Source organism: Diabrotica virgifera, chromosome 10, assembly GCF_917563875.1.
Source record: "Diabrotica virgifera virgifera chromosome 10, PGI_DIABVI_V3a".
NCBI lineage: Eukaryota > Metazoa > Arthropoda > Insecta > Coleoptera > Chrysomelidae > Diabrotica > Diabrotica virgifera.
Window position 1 is genome coordinate 50,321,469 of NC_065452.1, and position 27,874 is coordinate 50,349,342.

At 34.9% G+C, this 27,874-nt stretch overlaps 1 protein-coding gene across 9 annotated transcripts in view; it reads right to left on the reverse strand.

Moving 5' to 3' along the window:
- Window positions 1-27,874, reverse strand: part of LOC114334549 (endophilin-A) — a 410,053-nt gene that overhangs the window by 9,756 nt on the left and 372,423 nt on the right. For 6 of the 9 annotated variants that reach the window (XM_050663601.1, XM_050663600.1, XM_050663599.1 and 3 more), the window contains 2 exons: window positions 14,020-14,135; window positions 11,535-11,607 (listed from right to left, as the gene is read on the reverse strand). In XM_050663601.1, the coding sequence (XP_050519558.1) occupies window positions 11,535-11,607; window positions 14,020-14,135 (189 nt within the window). Of the gene's footprint in view, window positions 1-3,693; window positions 11,608-14,019; window positions 14,136-23,079; window positions 23,167-27,874 lie in introns of those variants that run through there. The other 3 variants (XM_050663602.1, XM_028284616.2, XM_028284609.2) reach the window with 3 other exon arrangements.

The window sequence follows — 27,874 nt, forward strand, 5'->3', positions numbered from 1 at the left end:
GAAGAAATTAAGATTCGTCGAGGTGTGCGTCAGGGTTGTGTGCTTTCTCTACTACTGTTCAATATATATAGCGAAACAATATGTCAGGAAGCGCTCCTAGAGCAAAACATTGGTATGAACATTAACGGAGAGTTAATTAACAATATACGATACGCTGATGATACGCTAATAGTAACACATAACCTAGCAAATTTACAGTATTTGATGGAAAACATAAACACTCATATCAGTAAGTATGGTCTAAAACTGAACATCAAAAAGACTAAATTCATGATTGTAACAAAGAAGCTATACACCAGTGTGAATTTAACCATAAATAATCAGCCAGTTGAAAGAGTTACGTCCTACAAATATTTAGGGGTTTGGTTCACTGATACTAATGACCAGACAAGAGAAATTAAGAGGCGAATTCAGATAGCGAGACAATCATTTGTCAAAATTAAAAAGTTCCTATGCAGCCGGGACAGAAATATAAACTTAAGAACGAGAATGTTAAGGTGCTATGTTTTCTCCGTTCTGCTGTACGGCATGGAAGCTTGGACACTGAAAAAGATAAACATCAAAAACATTGAGGCATTCCAGATGTGGTGCTACAGGAGAATGTGGAAAATACCATGGACAGAGAGAGTAACAAATCAAGATGTTTTGCTGAAGATGGAGAAGGAATGCGAAGTCATACAAATGAAAAAACTGGAATATCTAGGCCACATAATGAGAGGAGAAAAGTACTCTCTGCTAAGACTCATAATCCAAGGAAAAATCTCCGGAAAGAGAAATGTGGGACGTAAGAGGATTTCCTGGTTGCGAAATTTAAGGGAGTAGTGGTGCAGTTCAATACAGTTGTTCAGAGCTGCAGCCAACAAAGTTAAGATTGCTGTGATGGCAGCCAACCTCCGATAGGAGACGGTACTGCAAGAAGAAGAAGACAAATAAGACTCCTGATTGACCAAATGTGCATTCTTATAAAATTTAATTCTTATTATAATATATTATGAATGTTTAAAGTTATAGAAAATGACTAAAACCTGAAAACTTTTCTATAAAATATATTACTAAAGACACTAGTGCAGTTTTTACACAATCAATAAATAACAGCACATTATATCCAAATTGAAAGGATTATAAAAATAAGTTTCATTCTATTTATGATATACAGTTGTCTGTAATCAAGTTTATAGGCAGTACCCTATAAGCAATCACTGGTTTAGACAAAACTTTTGGATGTGTTCGAAAGATAATATAAAACACAACGTGAACCGGTAATATCTGGTAGGTATTAAATTCACACAATTATGATACACCTATAGCATGTCGAATGACGAGATTAAACAATTTTCCAATATTTCAGCTAAAACTTTATAAATAGGCTAGGCTAGGGTAATAAGGCAAAAATATACCTTGTTCATACTTCAACAGTCAGGGTGTTCAAACGTTTTTTTCGACAGGTAATACCTATAAGAACAAATTGTAATTATTTCCTGCGTAGGACCTGCCGGCCATTTTTATTTATAAACAATTTAGTGCCAAACAACGACGTTTTTCCTTTTTTTAAATCAATGGAAAACAGTGAAACTTATAGTTTTTTAGTACAATCGTCTTCGAGAGCATGGAAAAAGCTTTAAAATGGCGTATTACAAAGTTTGATATACTCATTTATTGTTAATATAATTGCGAAAAAAGGTCGAAATTGCAAAAAAAATATTTTCGCAATAGCTATTGTAAAAATTAGTGTAAAGCTTTGAAATTTTTGTCGAAATGAGGGTTCTTTGGCTCTTAATATGTGATGAAAAGTTCAAAGCGATTCATTCAATTATTTAAATTTTATTCAAATTGTTTATCCCAGAGAGCTTTTTTTTGCAATAACATAAGTCAGAAAAAAATGATTTTAGAACCATTGTACAGATGTCAAATGACAGAGCATGAGGTAAACTTTCAAATTGGTTTAAAAAAAAGTGAATAAAAAATGCATTTATTAGTAATAAATAATTATGCACAGTTATCGTAAATGTTTCCTTATAAACTTTTTGAATAACTTATTTCAAAAAAATCTATTTTTTACCGTATTTTAGGTGCACAACTACCAAGTAATGTTATGTATATAATAATTGATAAAAAATTGTAATAAATATATATAATTTATTATATAAAAAATAAAAAGTTTATGAGGAAAAATTGATGATACTTTTGTATAATTATTTATTAGTAATAAATGCATTTTTTATTCACTTTTTTAAACCAATTTGAAAATTTAGCTCATGCTCTTTCATTTGACACCTGTAGCATGGTTCTAACATCATTTTTTTCTGACTTATTTTGTTAAGAATCGTTCCTGAAAAATGTTGACTTTACTAATAGCGACAATAGTGCGTAATGATTAAACTGCGTAGAGCTTCGAGATCGCAGCATTTTTAGATGAAAAATATAATGGAGAATCTGAATTAATAATTTTTAAAACTTATTTTATAAAATTATCTCGAAAGCTAGAAAGATTGTGAATGACAGTAGATATCCTGGTAATGCTAATGACAATCAAAGTTTGGTCAGTGACGTATATGGTGGGGGGCTAAGTTTAAGTTACCTCCAATTCCAATAGCAAATTTTGACGGTTCTGTAGAAAATTGGTTAGAGTTCAAATATTGTTTTCAGAGTCTTATCCACAATGATAAAAGTATTCCTGATATTAAAAAATTTCATTTTTTAAAGCGAGCGTTACAGGGTGATGCCGCTAAAGTTTTGCAGAAGCGGCAAACGTCAGCAGTTAGTTATAATATTGTTTGGAAACTTTTGTGTGACAGGTATGACGATACTCCCATGTTGATTGATTATGATTTAGATGCGTTGTTCTTGTTTCCAAATATGGTAAAGGAGTCAGCTGATCATTTGAGAAATATGTTGGATACTATGACAGAAACCCTGTTAACGTTGGAAAAGCTAGATATTTCAGTGGAAAATTGGGATCTAATCGTTATACACTGCCTAACAAAAAATTTTGACATTACATTTAGATGTTGGGAGGAAAAGCGGCCAAAGGGAAAAGTAGCTACTTTGGATGAATTCAAAACGTTTCTAAATGAAAGGGTAGATACTTTAAAAAATATTGAGAGGAATTCAAAAAAGGTTAAAGAAAATAAGGAACATAGCGCTGGTAGCCACAATAACAGTGGACATATTAAATCGCAACGACATAAATCATTTGTGAACACAGAGTCAAACTTAACAGAGACTAATACATTCAATTTGACAACTCAAGATCCGTTTTGTCATTATTGCAAAAATAAACATTACATTAATAACTGTGTGGAATTTGGGAGATTAAGAACTTATGTGAGGTACGAACAAGCAAAAAAGTTGGGCCTTCGTCTAAATTGTTTGAAAAAGGCAAATCATACAAGTAAATACTGTAAAGCAGGTAACTGTAGGAAATGTGGACAAAAACACAACACAATGTTACATCATGATGTAAGACCAAATACAGAGACGGGAGTTGGTCGACCTGGTGGTAATAAAGAATATGATGGAGCGAAAGCTGGAAAAGCTAGTAATGGTGGTGGTTTGCAAGTTGGAACGTCTTCTTCACAGGCGTTAGAGGTTACACAACATGTTGGGTCAGTTGTTTTGGATAATGGAATAGAGGTACCAAGTGAAATACTATTAGCAACCGCATTGATACAGGTGATGGCAAAGGATGGCTCATGGCAAACATGTCGTGTTTTATTGGGTTCTGGGAGTCAGCCAAACCTGATTACTTCTGAGTTAGCTGGTAAGTTGGAACTTCAACAAGATACAGTCATAATGAGAATATTTGGTATCAATCAAAAGTCTTCTGGTGTTAGTGGCAGATGTATGGTGTCATTCAAGTCATTGCATAGTAATTTTCAGAAAACAATTTCATGTTTGGTTGTGGCAAAGATCTGTGGTTTGATACCTAGTCAAAATCTAAATATATCTCAATTAGATATACCCCCTCATTTACCGCTATCTGATGCTGAATTTGGATTTTCGGGTAAAGTGGACATGTTACTAGGTACCGAGATGTTTTATAGTCTTCTTTGTGTGGGACAGATTAAAATATCTGAGTTTCAACCCATATTGCAGAAGACATTGCTGGGATGGATACTGGCTGGACCGATGCAGAATCCACAGACGTATAACTCAACTATGTGTAGTTTCAAGTTTTACAATAGTTATTGCGATATTAATTTTCTGCACTTCTGCAATTATTATGTAATATATCCATTTAAAATGATTTCAGGATTTTTTGTAATTAGCAACAAGGTCAACTTAGATATTTGACGTAGATAATGACGTGCAATGGTATTTATACTGTAAAAACAATACAGTAGTAGCAGCTACAAATTAAATTTGACTAGTTAGACGTTAAATGGATGTCAAAATAATAACAAGAATGAGTTTTACAATGTTCAATAAAACGCGTTATATATTACTAGGATGTTAAAATCTACTGTTTATTTGTATATCTCATAATACAGAGCAAAGGTCGGGAAGGCCGGAAGAAGAGGCCCAGGTACAAAAAAGAATATTAAACCGTAAACTTTCAAGCTGCCGTAAACAAAGTTATGATCGCAAATGTTCGATAATCGATTGGGCACTGGACACAGGGCACTGATAGAAGAAAAGAGAGCACTTAAAAAATTACAGTATTTGGTCTTGTTTCTCTTATATTATGATCACCCTTTATATGTTTAGTCACTTTCAACTGCGAAGTAAACATGCTGCCATATACGAACAAATTGAGACCAAAAAGGTTGGAAAAGTTGGTTAAAGAGGATAGAAGATAATAAAGATGGAATGGAGAACAGAAATAGTGAAAACAATAAAAATTCGAAAGTTACAATATTTCAGTTATGTAATGAGACATTCAGAAAGATATAACCTTCTATACTTCATAATACAGAGCAAGATCGCCGGAAGAAGAGGCCCAGGCCCAAAAAGAACACTCTGGCTCCGAAATCTCAGTGAGTGGTATCAAGAGACATCCGATATCTGTTTCGAGCTGCCGTAAACAAGGTTATGTATGATCGCCAATGTTCGATAATCGACGACTAATATAAGAAGATAGAATACTTAAAAAATTACAGTGTTTGGTCTTGTTTCTCTTATATATTATACATGATCACCCTTTATACGTTTAGTCACTTTAAGTTTTAGTAGCTACTAAAATTTAACATAAAGGAATTTTTAATCTCGCTCGTTACTTTCCAAATAGGCTTCCTATCGGTGACTCTGACGCACCTTGTATATTGTGGTAGGCACTAAAACGTGTCAAAGATAATGGATCGTCTAATCTTCTCAACTTACTTGTGTAATAGTGAGTGATAAAGCTTCTTTCCAGTTATTTTTTATTCATATGAACATACATCCTTTTAGTAGTTAATTTCTGGAAACTTGTTAAGTCTCTATGAAAAGAAATTATAAATCCAACCCTGCTTTTATTAATTTAACACCTTAAAGACACCTTATATAAACACGAATAAGAGATTAAACATTAACACTTCCTATCAATTATTATAAGGGTTGGACTTACAACACAATTGTTTTTGCAAAATAATCACATTAAAGTTAGATTGAATCGTCCTGTTGAGCAATATGTTGCTATAAAAGCTATTCTGACACTTTACTGTTTACAATATTTATACAAACGTTAGATTTACAGAAAAAGTAAGATTATTCATTTTGTATGAGGTTATGTGGCAACATGGCGCAGTGCACATTGTTAAACGACGAACAGTATTTCACATAAAAAGCTGGCCAAAACGAAAATTTCAGAAATTAGCAATTCGGTCCAATTCTTGTCCTTAAAGCAGGTAGCTTTATATAACTTCGTACAGTGCATACAGAAGAAGTTGTTGCTGGTATAGAGCGTAGCATAGAGGAATATGTACCTCAATCATTCTATCCGCCATCTTGCACAGCAGTTGAATATGTGTCCATCCATTTTATGGAAGTATTTGCGGAATGATCTTGGTTTGCGTGCTTACTAAATCGTCTAACTCGTGTGAGAATTGAAGCTATACGATCACCTAGCAAGGCGTAGATTCGGTGAAAGGGCCTAAAACGAGATTACCGTTGATTCCGATTTTTCATAAGCGAATTTTGGTTAGCGATGAAGCTCATTTTTGGTTAAATAGCTACGTCAAACAAAACTGCAATATTTCGAGTGAATATAATTCTCAAGTGTATGTTATGACAACATTACATCCAGAAAAACTGACTGTTTGGAGTGATTTATGTGCTGGTGGAATCAGTGGTCCGTACCAATGATTGACGATGCTGGCCAGAACGTTAACAGTCAATGATGACAACTATAGAGCCATGATTACTGACTTTTTCATTCCTCAATTGACAAAAACATGATGTGCAGGAGCTGTGGTTTCAACAAGACAGCACAACATGTCACACTGCTCGTGCCACAGCTGATTTATTGACGGAAACGTTTGGTAAACGCATAGTTTCACGTTTCGGACCCGTGAATTGGCCTACAAGATCGTGCGATTTGACACCGCTAGACTATTTTCTATGGGATTATGTGAAGTCGCTTGTCTATGCCGATATGCTTGAAACGATTGACCAATTGGAGGACAACATTCGCAGCGTTATTGACGATATACGGCCACAAATGTTGGAAAAGTAGCGGACATATTATGCCAGAAATCATATTTAAATTATAATGCTAAAAAATTGGAGGGTATTGTGACGAATTACCGACCGCAAATAACAGGTTTCATCTCGACAGCACGTCACGTAAGGAGACATCTGGAACAATGACTCACCGAACGAGCGAGGAAACGATTTCTCGTGATTGTTCGACAGTCAAGGCCACGGATTACTAGTGATGAGCGGTTCCGTTTTTCTGGAACGTTCAAGAAAATGTCTGGTATTTTGTATTCAATATATAGGGTGTCCCAAAAGTAGCGGAACGGTCGAATATTTCGCGAACTAAACATCGGATCGAAAAACTGAAAAATACTGTGATACGTGTTCAATCATTTTCAAAAATCTATCCAATGACACCAAACACCAATCCCCTCTACACCCCCTGAAGGTGGGGTGGGGGGTAACTTTAAAATCTCAAATGGAAACTCCCAGTTTTTCTTGCAAATTTGGATTCGTTACGTAAAAGTAGGCAACTTTTATTCAAGACATTTTTTCGAACTGTGGATAGATGGCGCTATAATTAGGAAAAACGATTTATCCTGATACCATAGGTAAATTATAGAAACGGTCTAATATCTCACGAAATAAACTTCTAAATGAGAAACCAGAAAACAGATTTTTAATCTTTTTCGAAAACCTATCGAATAACACCAAACATGACCCTCCAACGCACCCCATGGAGGTTGGGTGGGGGTAACTTTAAAATATTAAATAGCCATCTCTAAAATCCCCCACTTTTTATTTCAGATTCGAATTCGTCATAAAAAATTAAGCAACATTTATTCGAAACATTTTTTAAAATTTCTGATAGATGGCGCTAATAATTCGTATTTCTCCAATTAAAGCGCCATCTATTAACAATTCTAAAAAAATGTTTCGAATAAATGTTGCTAAATTTTTCGTGACGGATCCGAATCTGTAATAAAAAGTGGGGGTTGCTATTTAAGATTTTAAAGTTACCCCCACCCCACATCCAGGGGGTGGGTTGGAGGGTCACGTTTGGTGTTACTCGAAAGGTTTTCGAAAAAGATTAAAAATCTGTTTTTTAGTTTCTCATTTGGAAGTGTATTTCGTGAGACATTAGACCGTTTCTATAATTTACCTATGGTATCAGGATAAATCGTTTTTCCCAATTATAGCGCCATCTATCCACAGTTCGAAAAAATGTCTTAAATAACAGTTGCCTACTTTTCCGTAACGAATCCAAATTTGCAAGAAAAACTGGGGGTTTCCATTTGAGATTTTAAAGTTACCCCCACCCCAACTGTAGGGTGTGTAGTGGGGGTTGGTGTTTGGTGTCATTGAATAGATGTTTGAAAATGATTGAACACCCATTTTTCAGTTTTTCGATCCGATGTTTAGTTCGCGAAATATTCGACCGTTCCACTACTTTTGGGACACCTTGTATAAGGAACGAATTTTGTAAATAGAGACAGTCTGTAAAATAAATTCGACTGTACAGTTATATAAATAAAGTCGTATATAAATAGCGCTAGTTTCATTGTAATTATAAGTTATTACAGTAAAAAACCGCTACAGTATAGTGCTAGATGCCGTCACATCACCTGCTTAGGGACAAGAATTAGTCCGAAATGGCAGTTTTTAAAATTTTCATTTTGGCCAGCTTTTTTTGTAAAGTGTTAATGTTAAATGTAAAAAAGTATTTCACAAATTACCTGCATATTGTTCTTTTCATCGATACGATAAATATTTAGACAATAAAAACAGGATAATAAATAAATCCTGGCAAGGAGAGATGTGTTTATATGTACTCTCAATGAATAACACCAAGGTAAGATAAGTTTGTAATTTTGAAAAATCCAACTTAGCAAATCCGTTATTTTTCCTTTTGATACTTCCTCGATAGAAAAAGTTCTCCGATCTACATATTTATATATTCACACAAGTGTCCTAAATACGTATTAGAACAGCTGGTTTAGTTGATAGTTCATGTATAAAATATAAAGTTTTAGCCGAAATCCTAGCATCTAATTTAAAACATCAACAGAATATTTGGTTACTTTATATTTTTAAACATTAACTTTTTCCATGCAAATAACATTTTGGCAAGTTGTAAAAGGTTGAGACTAGTTTAGTCTTCAAACAAACAGTATTTAGATATATAATTGTCATCAAACGTTCCACAACTTAGAAGAATAAGGCTGCCAGTGCCATACGATTATATTCATTATAAGTAATTTTTGTTTAATTTCTTGGTATATTATTTGAAAAACTATATATTTTAGTAACAAGTCATAATGTATTGGAGCAATATTTTTAATTTTCGACCAATTTTGTGGGGAGAGGATCCCCGCGGACCCCCTCCGCCACAAAAGTGGTCGAAAATTAAAAATATTGGATTGATAATAAAAACAAAGCATAACGAACGACTAAATAAAAGAGACTAACCTAAATTTAGGTACTTAATATTTACAACTAAAATTAATGTTGTCCGCATGATTCGTTCATAATATCACCCTTGTTGAGCTGACCCCCAACTTGGAGGAATTAAAAAACAAATAGCGCTAAATTAAAAATTAAATTAGCTAAAATAATAGCTATTTATGAGTTTTCATATCCCGCAGATTAAAAATTTTGATCTCATTACAAGGGACAGGAATTTAATATTTTTTATGGGGAGCTGAGTCAATGTCAGCTCAGCCCCCCACTACTTAAATTTATTTGTCCCTATTTGCGGCAGAATCGAGATATTTATGCGCTTTCGAAGTGATATACACTCACCGTCACAAAATTCCGACACTCAAAATTATTGATTAAGTTTGACAATTTATAACTTTATTATTTGTGCTCCGATTTTCAAGATTCTTGCATCAGTTTGTAGGTACGTGTATTGATATCGTTTGGTATTATTCCGGCAACACAAAAATTTTGCTTGCATGGTATTATTTGTATTTTCTCCTAATTTTAAAAAATTCTGTGCAAAAAATGGAAGAGCTGATTTTGTTTCATGGTCCTGTCATATTATCCCAGAGGCATCACTAAAATTTTTGTTTTTTGCATAATGAATATCTCTTTTCTTGTAAGAGATGTACCATTCTTTGTAAATAAAAACACTGATGGACTCCTAAAATAGAGGTTGGATTGATAAGATTGAAATGGCCCGCATGCAGCCCAGATCTCAATCCTATTGAGAATTTATGGAACGACTTAAAAAAAAAGGTATTCGCCGTCATCCTAGGCGTCCAGAAAATTTGGTACAGTTATGGCCTTGGTAGAGAAATATCGGGCTATTCCCCAGGCAAGGACAACACATCTTTATTCGATGCCAAACAAATTGCGAGCAGTCGTTGTTGCGAGAGGTGAACATACCCGTCATTGAATTCTTTTGTTTTGTTGTTAATTTTGTTTTGTGTTGTTAATTTTAATGCGTTTGATATTTTAAATTAAATAAACCATTGTGTTTTTAATTACAGCTCTTGCAAGAAAAGAGATATTCGGATAATTCAAAAACAAAAATCTTAGTGATACCTCCAGGATAATACAAAAGGAGTATGAATCAAAATCAGCTCTCCAATTTTCCACATAATTTTTTAAAGTTAGGATAAAATACAATGCTTCCATTCACCCCCCGTATAATGCCATCTAAACAAAAAAAATGTTACCGGAATAATAACAAACAACCTCAATACATATATCTACAACAGGGTGCAAAAATCTTGAAAATCGGAGTACAAATAAGAAAGTTATAGATTGTCAAACTTAATCCAAATTTTTGGGTGGCAGAATTTTGTGCCGGTGAGTGTAGTTTCCATTCTTGAGCTCATCCCTTTAACCCCAAAACAACCCTTTAGTTGATTCAACTCAAGAGAAAATGTTGAGAAAAGTTAAAATATATCGAATCACGGGTAGAATTCGTATAGCGTATAAATTCCAAGAATAAACTCTTAAAAAAATACGAGCATTTCGATCAATGAGAAATCCTTTCGCAAGAAAACCTCCCCATCTTCCCGGCTGAAGAGATAAAAATTGTACTTAAAATGAATAAAATTGATTATTTTGCGACTACATATCGTATAATAATTTATGAGCTCGCAAAATACGCCCATTTCGATTATTTAATTGCAATTTCTTTTAAAAAATATACAGGGAAAATATATTTTAAACACAATTAATTTAATTTTCTTTTAAATTTATGATTTATATAATAAATTTAAATATGAAAAGCTCATAAATAGTTCGTAATTCTGCCACAAATATCGATTCAATATCTCTATTTTTTAGTAGTGGGGAGCTGAGTCAACGTTGACTCCGCCTCCCACAAAAAAATATTAAATTCCTGCCCAGTGTACCGAGCTCAAAATTTTTAATCTGCGGGATATGAAAGGTCATAAATAGCTCGATATTTAGCGCAATTTGTTTTTTAATTTCTGCAAGCTGGGGGCGACAGTTTGACAGGGGTCATAATATCTTTTTTCTTTCAATAAATGACACAATTTCAACTGCACACAACCACACATACATTCTATCGATTTAAAATATTTTTAAAAGTAATTAAAAGTTTTTAATGTACGTTATATACTATATGTACAAAATGGAAAAAAACTTTAATATCAGGAAGATTTTTAACACATTACAAATTCAGTACCTTTTGTTTCTATCTAACTAAATTAAATGCTCTTTTAATCACTAGCATATAATATACATATATGGCCTAATCTCACTTCTTGAAGTGCAGTTGAAGTTAACTATAAACAAAGTATTTTTACAAATGGCAAGTAAAAGAAGAGTAACGTGCACAAAAACATCTAAATAAATATAAGGGGTTGTTCATGATTTCTGTTAACCGGTGATTCATGGAAGTGGGACATCCACTCTTACATAATTTACTGGAAAATAACCTGTACGTCCGTTGACGCTTCCTTCGAACCAGTTCTCGTCGATTTTGTTCATGAGCATTATGACTTCATTTTCCTGAAAAAATAAATTCAATATAAGTGATAAATTTTTTCATGTAATAATTTGTATGTATGAAGCTACTATATTACTGCATTCAACCACGATATGTACGTCTGTTTCATAGATTACAACAAGGCTTTCGATAAAGCGCGCCACAAAGAGCTAATGGACGTCCTCAAAGCAAAACAATTACAATACAATGACCTTCGATTTACAACAAATCTATATTATAAACAGCAGGCACACATACGCATTAACGAACACACATCAGAAGGGTTCTTGAACTGCAGAATATCTACAAGCATACGTTTGGTGGAAAAGATATTATCACTATAATTAAGCGAAACCGCCTGCAGTGGGCAGGACATGTAGCCCGGGCCCTTGAATCGAACATGATAAAAAATATTCTAACAGCGCAACCCGTGGGAATGAGAAGACGGGGTAGACCAAAGCTGAGGTGGATGGACGGGGTAACACAAGATGCCGAGAAGATCGGAGTCGCCAACTGGAAAATGCAAGCAACGGACAGAACCTAATGGCGTAGAAAGCTTGAGAAGGCCGAGGCCCTCTAAGGGCACCAAGATGATGATGACACATCAGAAGGGTTCGAAATTAAAAGAGGAGTGCGACAGGGGTGTGTATTGTCACTACTACTATTCAATGCATACACTGTAGAAATTATTAAAAGAGGAGGGAGAAACAGCAGGAATAAAGCCAATTAACAACATTAGATATGCGGACGATACTATCATAATAGCGGACAACCTCCAAGACCTTCAAAAGCTAATGAACAAGATAGTTGAGTATGGAGAAGAATATGGATTATCAATAAACATCAAGAAAACTAAAATGAGGGTATCAAAAACCAGAATAATGATAAGAAATTAACGGTAAAACTTTAGAACAGGTTGAAAACTACAACTATCTTGGCACAATAATTAATCACACAAACGATTACTCCAAAGAAATCAAAGTTCGAATAGAGCAAGCACGAATAAACTTCAATAAAATAAGAAAGGTACTTTGCGCAAGAGAACTCAAATTAAACTTGGGAGTTGGGCTAGCAAGGTGTTATATTTTCTCGACTCTGCTTTACGGGATAGAAGCATGGACACTTACCGCGTCGACTACTAAAAATATGGAAGGATTTCAACTGTGGGTGTATAGAAAAATCCTGAAATATCATGGACCGAGCATGTAACAAACAACGAATTTATGAGAAGAGTCAACAAAAGAATGGAAATATTGGAAACCATCAAGACACGAAAGCTGCAATACCTGGGGCATGTTGTGTGTGTAGAGAGGGGATTGGCTTCGGACTTAATCCATTAGCCACAGATCGTAGGAACTGGTTCAGGTTTTCCGTAATGAGAGATACAACATACTTCAATTAATTATACAATGGAAAATCCAGGGCAAAAGAAGTGTAGGAAGAAGAATCTCATGGTTGAGTAAATTGAGGGAATGGTACCGATGCACATCAACCGAACTATTCAAAGCAGCAGTCGTGGAGAAGGCAGGTAAGGAAGAAGAAGATAAAGCTACTAAAAGACCGCTCTGAAGGTCCGACCAAATATCCCAAATTGACCAAACAACTACAAGCAAGGATCTAAGCTTCTCCACGGGCGAGTGCGCATGCCCTGTCTGGAATAGGTTGGAACACGCTAAGAAAGTGAACGTGGCCCTATCATGACCCTGACCTAACGAAGCTAAACGAAGCCTGCTGAATAGCAACAGGATGCCTGAAAGCAACGCCTAAAATGCCTATGTTAGCACCATTTCTTTTTCCTTCTTGTACATGTTAAAGATATCATATAATACCTTTTCTGAAGGTTTTAGCACCCGTGACCACCTATATTGGCAATGAAGATCCTTATAGGAAAAGCCAACGAGTACAACATACCCATTTTCATCGCTTTTGTTGACTTTGAAAAAGCCTTTGACATTGTTGAGCACTGGCTATAAAAAGCTCGCTACACAGTAGCATAATATATTACCGATACACAGAATGAATAGACAACATCTACAGAAATGCTACAACCAGAATAAAACGGCGCGAATATACAAATTTTATAGCGATAAAAAGAGGAATAAGACAGGGTGACACTATATCAGCGAAGCTATTTAATCAGGTATTAGAAGACGTATGCAAGAAATACTTGGACACTAACCAAGAAAAATATGGATAAACTTATAAAAACACAGAGAGCAAAGGTAAGACGGATGTCGCAAAAATACACCTGAAGGACAAAAAAAGGAAAGGAGTGGATTCGAAATATTACAAAGTTTGAAGAATGTATGAGAAAAAGTAGCCGAGAAATGAAGACAAGAAGGGGAGGCCTACACGTCCTAAAATGGATAACGTGGGTTACATAGAAATATAGAAGTCAAATAATAGTATATCTGCTATTATAAATAAAACTTTACCTTGAATCCAAGTTCACCAGGATTTTCTGGGTCAAAGTCGTAAAGTGCTGTACAACATGGTTGCCTAGTCATCGGAGTCCTAGCTGGAGACTTCATGGGGGACGGCAATGGTGATGCTAAAAGTATATAATTATAGTAACAATAACGACAATTAATTTTCTTATAAATAAAACAAAATATTTCCTAGGAAAACAGTATCTTGCTTTACTGTAAAGGTGAAAAATAAGGTTCAAATTGCTACTTAGGCTATGAAACCATGTGCAATGACACATAAATAAAAAGCCAAAGCATTCAGTAATTTCCTATAACTAAAAAGGTTAGTAATGCTATAGCAAATGAGCCACTTCCTATTAAAATATAATTTTCTGATCATTTATACCATGTTTACAATTCGACAGATCTTAAAAATACTACCTAATATAATTCAATTATACCTTATAATGACTAAAATAGACGTTTGTTAATGTTTTTAACACGTTGAGTGCTACCATATACATAGATAAAAAGGTTTCAGGCCGTTACACATTTTTGAAAGATCCCACATGGCACTCACAGTGTTAAACATGTTGCTGCACTCTTCATATTAACGTATCTGAAGTCTCATTTTAACCTGTCGATTGAAGGCCTTGGGACCAGAAGGGGACAAGCCACAATTTCGTCAAAAATGAGTTAAAGTAGAAATCGCACACTTTAAGACCACATTAATGTCCCAAACAGAAAATTTCACAATTGGATATAGTAATTGAGTCAATACTCGCAATCTTAAGTTTGTATTTTATTAGTTGTTATATAATCATGGGGCAACCGGTTTCGAGTCTTACAATATATGACTCATCATCAGGCCCAGTACAAAAAGTCTTCACAATACAAACAAGTTTTCTTTGGCTGTAGAACAGTTTCAGTAGCTGTTATGTAAGTACATACCGATTACTACTAACTTTATATTATGTTGTTTGATAGCGTAACATCTTGTCAGGACTCCATCAACCCTTAACTATTTAAGGATTGATGGTAGTATATATTAAATTATATACCAAGCAATTCTCATCATATTGGTCGCTCCCAATGGCAAAATGTCTCAGTTTACATGCTATAGACTATTGAGTTCAATACTATACAGTTGTTTGGCTTTATTGTATGTGATTAAAACCAAGACAAAGTTGTTTTTTATGTTTTATATATGTATATGTACATGTCTCTCGTTTTGTGATTTTAGCTTGTAGTTTGTATTGTGAAGACTTTTTGTACTGGTCCTGATGATGAGTCATATATTGTAAGACTCGAAACAACCGGTTGCCCCATGATTATATAACAACTAATAAAATACAAACTTAAGATTGCGAGTATTGCCTCAATTACTATATTCAATTGTATAATGGACTCGCATTGGCAACCCTTTCATCATTTAGAAAAGTTCAGCTGTTTTTTCATAAATGGCGCCGCTGCAGTAAGTCCCGTTGTGTCACCATTACTTTATATTGCAACAGAAGGAGACAAGCCACAGTAGTATTCAACATGGCGGCGGAACATTCCCGTGCATGTAAACGGAAAATAGATGGTTCTGAATTTGATTCTGAAGACAGTGACCAAGATTCGTTTTTAAATGAAAGCGAAGATCACAGAGACTATACAGTTTACGGAAGTAGCAGCGATTCATAAAATATAAACTTAGGAACGGTAAGTTTATTAAATGTGTGGCTTGTCCCCTTATGTTATATTTTTCGAACCTAAAAATATTAGGATTGTTCTAAAGGTTTTTTGTGGCTTTATTGTAGGAAAATATAGATTTCTCGAGGTGTCTTGCAAACTCCACAAAAGAAGGCGCCTTCTGGATGGAGACACAAGGATACCCAACGACATCAAAAAATTAAGCGCAAGACTAAAAGAAATCTAGGTTACGAACATACAAATACAAAAGGGAAGAAAATGGAACCAAAAAAATTAGGTGCATTTTGCGGTTGCACAAAACAGTGTAGACAGAAATTGGTGCTTGCCAACAGATTCTACCAGATACTGAGAATAATGAACCACTTGAAGACACTGAACATTTGGACCATTTTTCAGCTATTGAAAATATTGACAACTGAAATATTTTATTGTTGCATTTTGTGTTAATTTTTTAGAATATAATTTTTTAGACAAAAGGGGATAAGCCTAATATTTTTTCAAAAAATGTTCAAAAACTCAAAAACCGTTAAATAAACATTTGTGTTACTTTTATTGTGTATTTAATAATATATTTCCAAACGATTATGGGCCTTACTTCTGAGAAAAATGTAGAAATTGGATTTCAGGATTTGAAAATAAATTTAAAATGTTTTCTCCAAAATATTGTTTGGTGGCATGTCCCCTTCTGGTCCCAAGGTCTTCAATTCATTCTTCGCTTTTAAGCGATTTAGTATCCACCTGTCACAGTATTTTTTACAAGGAAAAATCAAGTATCGTATAGTGATTGAATTTTTATTTTTGGAAGGTTTAAAAGCAAAGGAAATTTATGAACGACTGTTGAAAGTGTAAAAGAACTCTTCGCATTCAATTAGTAGAGTAGAAATATGTACTGCTGAATTTAAACGTGGTCCTACAAGCTTCGAAGAAGATCAACGTCAAGGACGCACAAAGACAAGAACACCAGAAATCGTAGAAAAACTACAGGAGTCGCATTGGAAAGTCGAGGAGTGACTGAAAGAGATACAGTAGAAACCCTAGACATCTCATTGGGCAATGTAAGCAATATTTTGACTGAAGTATTGGGTTTCAGAAAGATGTGTTTATAATGGGTGCCGCATTCGCTAAAAATGGAATGAAAACACATTCGAATGCGACTTTCTCAGCAACATTTGGAGCGTCTTCGAAAGGATAAAATGGATTTTGTGCGTCGATTGATCACTATGGATGAGACTGGAGTCTATTACTATGATCCTGAATTAAAACAAGAGGCTAAAGAGTGCTGTGAACATGATTCTTCGCCTCCAAAACTAGTTCGTGTCCAGAAATCGGCCAAGAAAGTGTTTTTTGTGGATTACTTGCAATCTGGTAAAACAATAAGTTTTGAATATTATTGTAACCCTTAACACCAGCTGAAGGAAAAAAAGTTGTGAACAAAGATCCGGGTTGTAGAAGAAAAAAAATTAATTTTTCATGAAGACAATCATGTCACATGAACATTTTGACAATGGCTAAAATTCAACTTCGAATTGTTGGAGCATCCACTGTATTCACCAGATTTGGTCCCTAGCGATTTGCATCTGTTCAAATAAACCAAAAATTTATTATATAACTTGAGGTTTGAAGTTAAAAATATATGAGACGAAACATTAAATACGAAGTTTTTAGAAAACAATCGTGTAATAATAAATCATGTGCTCATAATAATCTTAATATGTTATAAAAATAACACCTTTCATCTTGAACTTAGAGTTCACTGTCAGACTGCAAGGTTGGACTATTAAAAATATAGATCTACAAACATATATATTTTTTATTTTCATATTGTTTTGGTTTATAAAAATAGAAATTGCCTCAATACAATTACAACATCGTTTTTTAAACGTAAACATACAGACTGGGTCAAATTTTGTTGAATATTGTAGGAATATATTTTGTCTATTCTTCTTAATATTCATCATTTACCAATATTATACCAGAACTAGTGAAATGTTCCTAATGCCAGCATTGATTTTAAACCTTTACTAATATTTTATTAGCGGGTAGCGGGTAGGAACTCCTTTGGAGTCCCTTGGATTCTATTGGATAGTCCTATCAGGGAAAGTGAATCAATCCCTGCCCCCTGCAGATTCCAGGAGCTTCCTGACCCGGGAAGCTAGCACCTGCTAAGGGTCCCTTGTCCAGGGTCACGGATGAAGTCCAGAACGGCATCCAAGGCGACGAACAATACTTCCGGTACGGCGAAGATGGAGGAGCTGGCAACCCTTGATTTTAGGGATAGTATAATCTCACAAACCAGTAGCGTCTGTCTCAGAGTGAGCGGCTACAAACAGCGTCTGACCCAGAGTGGGCGGCTGAATAAGAACTCACCAACCCGCATGGCAAGCGTGGTGTTTTAACTGCCATTACCCCCCTCTTTTTATCATGGCGAATAATAAAACAAACGGAAATGGTCCCCAGGTGGGTAAGGAAATTTCTGAATCCCACACCTCAAACGTCTGCCTCACGGATTCTGGGGGAGGCAATAATTCGCTCTTGATAGATAAAAACAAAAACCCACTAAGACGAACACAACAGAAACCAAGAAAATCTATCAATCTGTCAATAGGGACATACAATATTAAATCAATGTCCACGGATGAAAAAGTACATGAACTGGAGGAAGAACTAAAAAATATAAAATGGGATATCATAGGCCTATCGGAAACTCGAAGGAAAGAAGAAAACCGAATACAGCTAAACTCCGGGAATCTACTGTATTATAAAGGAAATGAAAAGAATAGTAATTTTGGAGTAGGATTTATAATAACTAAAACCATAAGTAAGCATGTTCAAATAATCAAAGGTATATCAGATCGTGTCGCCTATGTCATACTCAAAATAAGAAGAACATCAATTAAAATTATCCAGGTATATGCCCCCACGACAGCTTATGATGACGAAGACATCGAACTATTTTATGAAGATATTTCAAAGGCTATGGAAGAACATAAAAATCGTCTCACACTAGTAATAGGAGATTTCAATGCTAAACTGGGTAAGAAACTAAACAAAGAAGAAACTAAAATAGGAAATTTCGGATACGGCCAGAGAAATGATAGAGGTGCTACTTTGATGAACTACCTAGAAGAAAAGCGTCTATACGCAATGAACTCCTTCTACAAAAAAAAGTCCCAAAGAAAATGGACATGGATCAGCCCTAATGGGTCCACAAAAAATGAGATCGACTACATACTGTCCACGGAACGATATATCATTAAAGATGTAACAGTTCTTAACAAATTCACAACAGGTAGCGATCACAGGATGGTCAGAGCAAAAATTAATATCGACGGTAACTATGAGATGAAAAGAAAAATAATAAGAAACTCGGATATAGTAGATAGAAACAAACTAGGGCAATATAAAGAGAAATACAAAGACCTGTTAAAAGAACAATTCACCGAAAAATTAGACAGTGATGATAAAGATATAGACGAAATAAACAACATACTTACAGCAACGATGGTTACATCAGGAAAAGAAATAGCAAAAAAGGATGTTAAAAAGGACAACTATGTATCAGAAGAAACAAAGAAGCTTATGGATAAAAGAAGAAAGCTTGTCGAAGAAGGCAAAAGGAAATCTATAGAATATGTAGAAATCAATAAGACAATAAGCAAAATGATAAAAGAAACTAAGAGAAAAGAACAAGAAATAAAAATAGAAGAAGTAATACAGAACAACAAGAATATGAAATGCTTAAGACCGAAACTCGGCAGATTTGAAATAAACAAAATAAAAGACGTAAACGGAGTAGAAACAAACATTAAAGACGACATCATAAATATAATCCAACATTTCTACTCAGAGTTATATAAAACAAAAAAGGAACCATCAGAAGAAATAAAAACCCAACTTAACTCGAAAATAAAAAATGTCAATTCAGAATTACAGCCAGAAATAAGCAAATCAGAAATAAAGAAGGCATTGAAAGAAATGAAAAACAACAAATCGCCTGGAAAAGATGGAATAACTACAGAGATGCTGAAATATGGTGGAAAAGTGGTAATTAATACTCTCTATTCCCTTTTTAACAAAATATTAAAAGAAAAAAGAATCCCAAACAACTGGAAGGAATCCGTAACCATTATCTTACACAAGAAAGGGGACAAAGCAGATATAAAAAACTACCGTCCTATAACACTCCTCAATGTAATGTATAAACTCCTAACAAAAATTTTAACCAACAGATTGACGACAAAATTCGACGGATACCAATCGAAAGAACAAGCTGGTTTTAGAAAGGGATTTAGCACAAGTGATCATTTGTTGAGTATGAAAATCCTTATAGAACGAGCAAATGAATACAACATCCCTCTATATGTAGCGTTCATAGATTTCGAAAAGGCTTTTGACAGTGTCGAACATTGGGCAGTGAAAAGTTCTTTGATTAACAGCAGAATTGACCACAGATATACAGACCTAATAGCCAATATATATAAAGATGCCACAACAACAATTAAAGTATACGAAGGAACACAATCAATTCAAATAAATAGAGGCGTAAGACAGGGTGACACAATATCACCGAAACTTTTCAATCAGGTTCTGGAAGATATCTTTAAAAGATTAGAATGGGAAGAAAAAGGTATAAAAATTTGTGGACAACGCTTGAACCATCTAAGGTACGCCGATGACATCGTATTGATAACCGACAAAAAAGAAGAATTGTTTGAAATGATGAAAGAACTGGACATAGAAGCCGGAAAGATAGGCCTTAATATGAATTACAGCAAGACCAAAATCATAACAAATACAGATGAGGACATCACAATGAGGATCGGACAAGATGAAATAGAACAAGTTCATGATTATATATATCTGGGTCAAATTATAAAACTTAACAAGGAAAACCAAACAGCAGAGATCAAAAGACGAGTTAGACTGGCATGGGCGGCATTTGGAAAACTAAGCTACATCCTTAAAAACAAAAGATATCCACAACATCTTAAGACCAAGGTATACAATCAATGCGTACTCCCTGTTCTCACTTACGGTTCCCAAACGTGGACGTTTACAAAAGCAAACATGGACAAGATCATAAAGACGCAAAGAGCAATGGAAAGGCAAATGTTGCACATAAAACTATTGGATAAAAAGAGAAACGAGTGGATAAGAGAGAAAACCAAAGTTAGGGATGTTAGACAAGAAGTTGCAAAGTTGAAATGGAGATTTGCCGGACACACTATAAGACAAAAGGAAGACCGATGGAACAAAATTCTCATAAATTGGAGACCGTGGCAATATAAACGAAGCAGAGGAAGACCACAAATGAGATGGGCAGATGATGTCAAGAAGCGCGTGGGCTCTAGGTAGATAACTGTAGCGACAGACAGAGAAGAATGGAAAAGGATTGGGGAGGCCTATGTCCAAAGATGGACCGAAGAAGGCTAATTAGATAGATTAGACTAATATTTTAGTGATACCCCTATATTTAGTGAGACACTGGTATTTAAACATTTCCTTTAATGCCGAAAACCCTCGAAACTCTAGAAGACGACGTCCGTTGAAGGTCAAGGTCAAAGTAAAGGTCGCCATTGGATAGCCAGGAAAAAATCCTAGACTACTAGTATTTTTCTTTGATCCAAACTTCTACATGTTGCCAGATAACCAGTAACTCAGGAAATTGGTATACCCACTAAATCTTATAATTTTCCGAGTTTGTGCCTCTATATCTTGAAAATCCTCCATACGATCGAGTTATGCCTATGAGAACTTTTTATCAGGATGCTTCAAAGGGTATTTTCCCAAAGTATGAACTAAATCCACTGGGACCTAATTTCCATAAGGTTTGTGCGGGGTACTTTACGGAAAAGATCGCCAAGTACAGAGATCTGGAAATTTAAATACGAAGACAATGGAGAATACAAAGTAGCCAGACGACACCTATTATTATATCTACTACTGGAGTCATTCCGAAGAACCTCCTCGAAAACATAAAACAGCTTGGTCTAAATGAATGGTCTATCTGTAAGACCATGCAGAAAGCTGTACTACTCTCGATGGCCAGATGTGTACGAAAATTTTTTGGAGATACAAGTCATTCCAAGTCACCTAGGGCTCGATAACACGGAAAGACTCCCACCAGAGCTCAATCCTTTTAATACCGTAGGTATCTGGGAAATTTTCCCCCTAGAGGGTTATGGTTATGATTATGGTATATCGAGGCAGGGCCAACTTGTGAGCCCTTCAGACACTTAGACCTCCTACGGCGGGTCCATTGTATCACCCCTATCTTATAAACCAGGTCCACCCTAGAGGGAGTGTGAGCTGTATGGCTAATCTGGATATATTTATAATTGGAAATTATCTAACAATAAAAACAATTTTTTTCTGCTTATGTTTTTGTGTCCAGATTCGGACAAACCATTATGTCTCTTAATTAATTTGTTTCAAATCAATACGAAGTTTGTCAAATACGAAGACAATGGAGAATGCAAAGTACCCAGACGAAAACTATTATTATATCTACTACTGGAGTCATTCCGAAGAACCTCCTAGAAAACATAAAACAGCTTGGTCTAAATGAACATCTTTATAAGACCATGCAGAAAGCTGTACTACTCTCGATGGCCAGATGTGTACGAAAATTTTTTGGAGATACACCTGCATTCCAAGTCACCTAGGGCTCGATAACACGGAAAGACTCCCACCAGAGCTGAATCCTTTTAATACCGTAGGTATCTGGGAAATTTTCCCCCTAGAGGGTTATGGTTATGGTTATGGTATATCGAGGCAGGGCCAACTTGTGAGCCCTTCAGACACTTAGACCTCCTACGGCGGGTCCATTGTATCACCCCTATCTTATGGATCAGGTCCACCCTAGAGGGAGTGTGAGCGGTATGGCTAAATCTGGATATATTTATAATTGGAAATTATCTAACAATAAAAACAATTTTTTTCTGCTAATGTTTTTGTGTCCAGATTCGGACAAACAATTATGTCTCTTAATTAATTTGTTTCAAGTTTCAATATACCTGTAATAAATTTCAATTTTCTTTATTTTACGTTATACGTACTTACTACATAAATAAAATACCTTATACTTACTATATAAATATAAATTATATGTACTTTGCTTGATTAATATAATTTTCTAATAAATGGTAAACGATTTTGGATTTCTAAAGCCGTGCATCCATTTCGCGAGGCTGTCACGCGCGACCTGGCTCGCAAAAAAATTGGCATTTGCCTCGCACGAGGCAACGACAACGAACATGCCGCGCGCGGCAACCTCGCAAAATGGATACTTGGCTTAATATTCTACTTGTACACAAACATAGCAAAACATAAAAGAAACACACCAATAAGCTAATCTACAAAGAAAGAAGGCAGTGAAAAGAAAGAGTTTACCATTAGCAGATTGTTGTCCTGGGTGCAACTCAAGGTTGTATGGTTTATGCTGAGGTGAAGACACTTGCGAAGAGCCTAACAACACATCTTTTTCAGAACAGCAAGTCAAGCATTTAAGAAACAACGGAAAACGAGCATTAAGAGACGTCATTCTATCTACTTATATTAAATTATATGTAAAGATTGAGTAAGCTAAAACCAATCCTCTATTATTAACGTTTATAGTTCGTTAAGACCTCAACTGCTTCTTTTCTAGGACAAGATTTAAATTTTTCACAAATTTTCACTAAACTTTACACTACTAAATGTCAGATTGTTCACTCTGAAAGCAGAATACGGCTTGGTTTTTGGTTACTCTTATTATTTCATAGATAACATTTTTTAAAGCCTATTAAAAAATGTTTCCAGGTGTGATCTGTGTTCGAAGTGTTCAAATTTACTAATATTTATACACATAGACATCATCTTCAAGTTCAGTAATATCAAACTTATTGTAAGTTGTGCATAGTGGGGTTATTTTATGGTGATCATAGAACATTAAAGGTGCATTGAAGTAGTAAAACAGCTCACATACCTGAGCGTACAGATAACTGAAGCGAATAGAAGGTAATACGGAAACGGATAATGCTTGCTATCAAATGCTCTGGCTAATGACCAAGAGCAACACATGATGTAGAAACATGAATCATGATAGAAAAGACAATAAGAGAGAAGAGAGAGAGAGAGAGAGAGAGAGAGAGAGAGAGAGAGAGAGAGAGAGAGAGAGAGAGAGAGAGAGAGAGAGAGAGAGAGAGAGAGAGAGAGAGCGACGCTCTACCTGCCTCACAATGTCCAATTATGAGTTCATCCAGGATCAGATCAGATTTACCCCTGAAAGCTGTTTTAATCATATTGAAATTTTGATCGTTTGTTTATTTTTCTACCCTGTATAATTTCTGTTACAGTACATTACTTGTTCCCTTCAAGGCAATTACACCTATCTATATAAGGATTTTTACAGCTGTCACCGCCTTCCTTCTTTCAGCCAACGTCTCCAGTTCTTCCTGTTCTGCCATTCTCCATCTCTAAGGTTTCGTCTTTCCATAGCCTCGTCCACTTCACCCTTCCTTGATCTTCGGGGTCTACCACTTCTTCTCTTTCCTATTGGGCTCAAATCCTAAATCTTTGATATCCACATTGTACGATCTGCTCTTCTCACATGTCCATACCAAATTAAACGTTTTTTCTTCGATGTAGCTGAGTATGTCTTGTTCTACTGCCATTCTTCGTTTTACCTCATTTCTAATGCGATCTATTCTTATCACTCTGCAACTTCTTCTCGTGAATTCCATTTCAGTTGCTGTAATTTTGGACCTATTTCGTTTGTTTATTACCCAATTATCTGCTCCGTAGGTCATTACACTACGTACCAATGTGTTATATATTTTCTTGTTTGTATTTCTGGTAATCTGTCTAGCCCACAGTACCCCGTTCATTTGTTTAATACATCTTCTTGTCTGTGCTATTCTGCTGGTTATCTCTTGTTCGGTGGTTCCATTCTTTAAGAGTATGAATCCTAAATATTTGAATTTTGCAGTGCCGTTAATTTCCCTATCATCGTCCATTTCCACGTTTCTCATTGGTTCTTGTTCTGTTGTTAAGTATTTGCTTTTCTAGGTTTATTTCCAGTCCATTTTTTGTCTATTCCTCTTCTAATTTTCGGAGCATATAGGAGAGAACTTCTTCATGTTGAGCCGTTACCACTTGGTCATCTGCAAAACTTAATGTGTACAAGAGGTGGGATTGGTATTCCCATCCCGTAACATTTCCTTTTCCATGGTTTTAATATTTTTAGGCAATGATATAAATTTATTCCATTTCTTTTAGTCTCATAGCTTCTTAGATAATTGTTTTATCAGTGTTAAAAGTAAACACCCCGCATAAACAACATGTCGTCATGAGCAATAGTTCTATCTATAAAATGGATATGCGTAGGCTGTTTTAAAGTTATTAATACTTTTCGTTATGTTAATTTTATAAATAACGCAAACGCATCTGAAATACGGAAATAAACATAATTTACACCCACATTTCTGTTTGTGGATTATATAAATCTAAGATATATAGGTTCATAATATTACTATTAATATTGTTTTAAATGCCAATTTATATATTAGTTTTCATTGTTCTCTTTACGATAATATTCCTAACCTTCTTCTTAGAGTGGAGGTCTTCGTATGGAGGTCGACAATCATAATTGGACAATCATCGGAAGGTTCCACATCCGCAGAAGTAGAAATTAGGAGGGGAGTTCGACAAGAATGTGTTCTGTCGCCCCTGCTGTTTAATCTTTACTCCGAGTTTTTATTTAAATAGACACTGGACGATACCAAGGATGGAGTCAAGGTGAATGGCATAAATATTAACAGCATCAGATACGCCGATGATACGCTGTTAATTGCGGATTCCGACTTGGCGGGCACGTTAAGAAGAAGAATCATAATGGCTATTTTTATTTTTGTTGTTACGACTGTGAACAAATCAATCGATCAGAATTTATACGAATCCTGCAGATTCTTCAACCAAAAATTCTGTCTTCGACGTACAGATCTTTTTCGTTTAATCTTTCCCTGTATTATGAGTATGAATATTTCATATTTTGACCCCCTCATCACCTTAATATCCACTAATTGTTATAAAACTGTAGTTATCACAAACCTATTGAATGCTTTGCAGACACAGACCAAATGTCTAAGAAAATAGACATACTATAGTTAAACAGAAAAGACATAGCCTTACTGTATCACCTGATTCTTTCAGTAATGGTCAAATGACGAGCCATGTAGAATCACTATTAGTATAAAATACTAATACCGATATACGTTAGATGAGAGTGACACAAAGACACGACTGTTATGGAAAAGGCGTAAAATAGTAGACTACAAACTGGCCTAACTGGCAAATGTAAATATAAACATGAAATGTTTACAAAGCCTAATTTTTTAGCTTACGCCATCTGTTGGAGTACAGAAAAAGTTAGTTGAGCTACTTTGAAATCAAAGATATTATGATGCACAACTTACACCTTACAATAACATAATTTTTTGAAGTTTGTAATACCATATATTTAAAGATGTATACAGTGATGGCCAAAATTATGGAATAAAGTCATTTTTGTCAAGAATAGGCGACTTTGCAGACCAATCCCGAAAGAGGAAAATTTTTATTTTTAAATTATGTTTTTTTGACATATATAGCATACTAGTGAGTGACGTTATCCATCTGGGCATGATGAGGTGACCGATGATTTTTTTAAATGAGAATAAGGGTCAATGCTTGCTCATTTGAATGTTTATTCAATGATCTATTCAGTGATATAAACAATAACGCTAAGAATAGAATTACAGAACCTTTTATCTTCGATGAGCCTTGTACGGAAGAAATATATCTTGATTTTTTACAAAATGAACTTATACCCGCCCTTTCAGACATTTTTGTAATAGAATGAAATGAAAATGATCGTCATTTGATAAATGAAAAAATATAGTTCCAACAAGACGGTGCACCTACACACTTTGCATTTTTTGTTGGTGATTAGAACAGATATTTTCCTAAGAGATGAATTGGTAGACAAGGTCAACAGAGTGGCTTCCAAGATCTCCAGATTTTATACCACTTGATTTTTTCCTATGTTACTTAAAATTAACAGTTTATATCAATCGACTACAAAACTTACAAGATTTAAAAAATGGAAGTAGGCTGAGGATCTGAGAACCTTTCTCAGTATGTCTGCTTTAGTTTCTTTATTTTACAGTTCACCCTGTTTCTCACTTCCTTGTCAATTTCGTATGTCTCCGGGTTTTTATTGCTCATGTATCTTATGTAGAAAGATTCTCAGTAGAAATGGAGCATGACATGGATGTAGGTCAAGTCAAAAGAAGGTATGGAATATGCTAAGAGGAAGAAAGAAGAAAATAAATGAGGAAATTAAAAAACATGAAACCCTGATATATACAGCGAAGAAAAAGACCAAAGTACCATAGATATTGACGAAGATATAACTAGTGAAGAGGTATAACAAATAGCAATCAAGAAAATGAAAAATAGAAAATGGTGGCCAGTGGCCAGGAACTGATTGTACCAATAACGAGCTGATTAGGTACGGTAGCTCACAAATTATGACAGAATTAACAAAAACAATTAGAAAAACAATAACCTACAAGAAGAAGAAATAGACTGAAAATTCGTATTATAACTCCAGAAATGATCCACAATGTTTAAGAAGATTGTGGTAGTCGGTTAAGTTACTGCTAAGAGGCAGGTGGGAGGCATATGAACATTTTATCTAACAATAAAACACTGAAAACCTTTTGTTTTCTATACTTCCACAAAATTTATTACAACTATGTGACTACAGCTGTTTCGGCAAAGTGCCTCTCTCAAGTGATATAGTTTACAATGTGTTTGCCTTTTTAAGTCTTTAACTGAAGAGGTTGAGGAGTGGGGAGCTGTTTTACTCGAGTTGGTCATTCAGAATTATATCTGTATTTTTCAATTTATTAATTTCCATAGATTCTAAAAAAGATAGCCTTTATTTTGAATATGCAGAATTTTGAAACTCTTCATTAAAAGAATGATTATGATCTAGAAGGTGAAGTGCGCATGTAGAAGTGTCTGATTTTCTATTGTTGAAAGCCCTTTTGTGTTCTGCTATCCGTTTGTCAAAGGTTCTGCCAGTTTGACCGATGTAAGTTTTCGGACAGTCACCACAAGTTAGTTTGTACACACCACTCTGTAGTTGCTTTCTCTTTCGGCT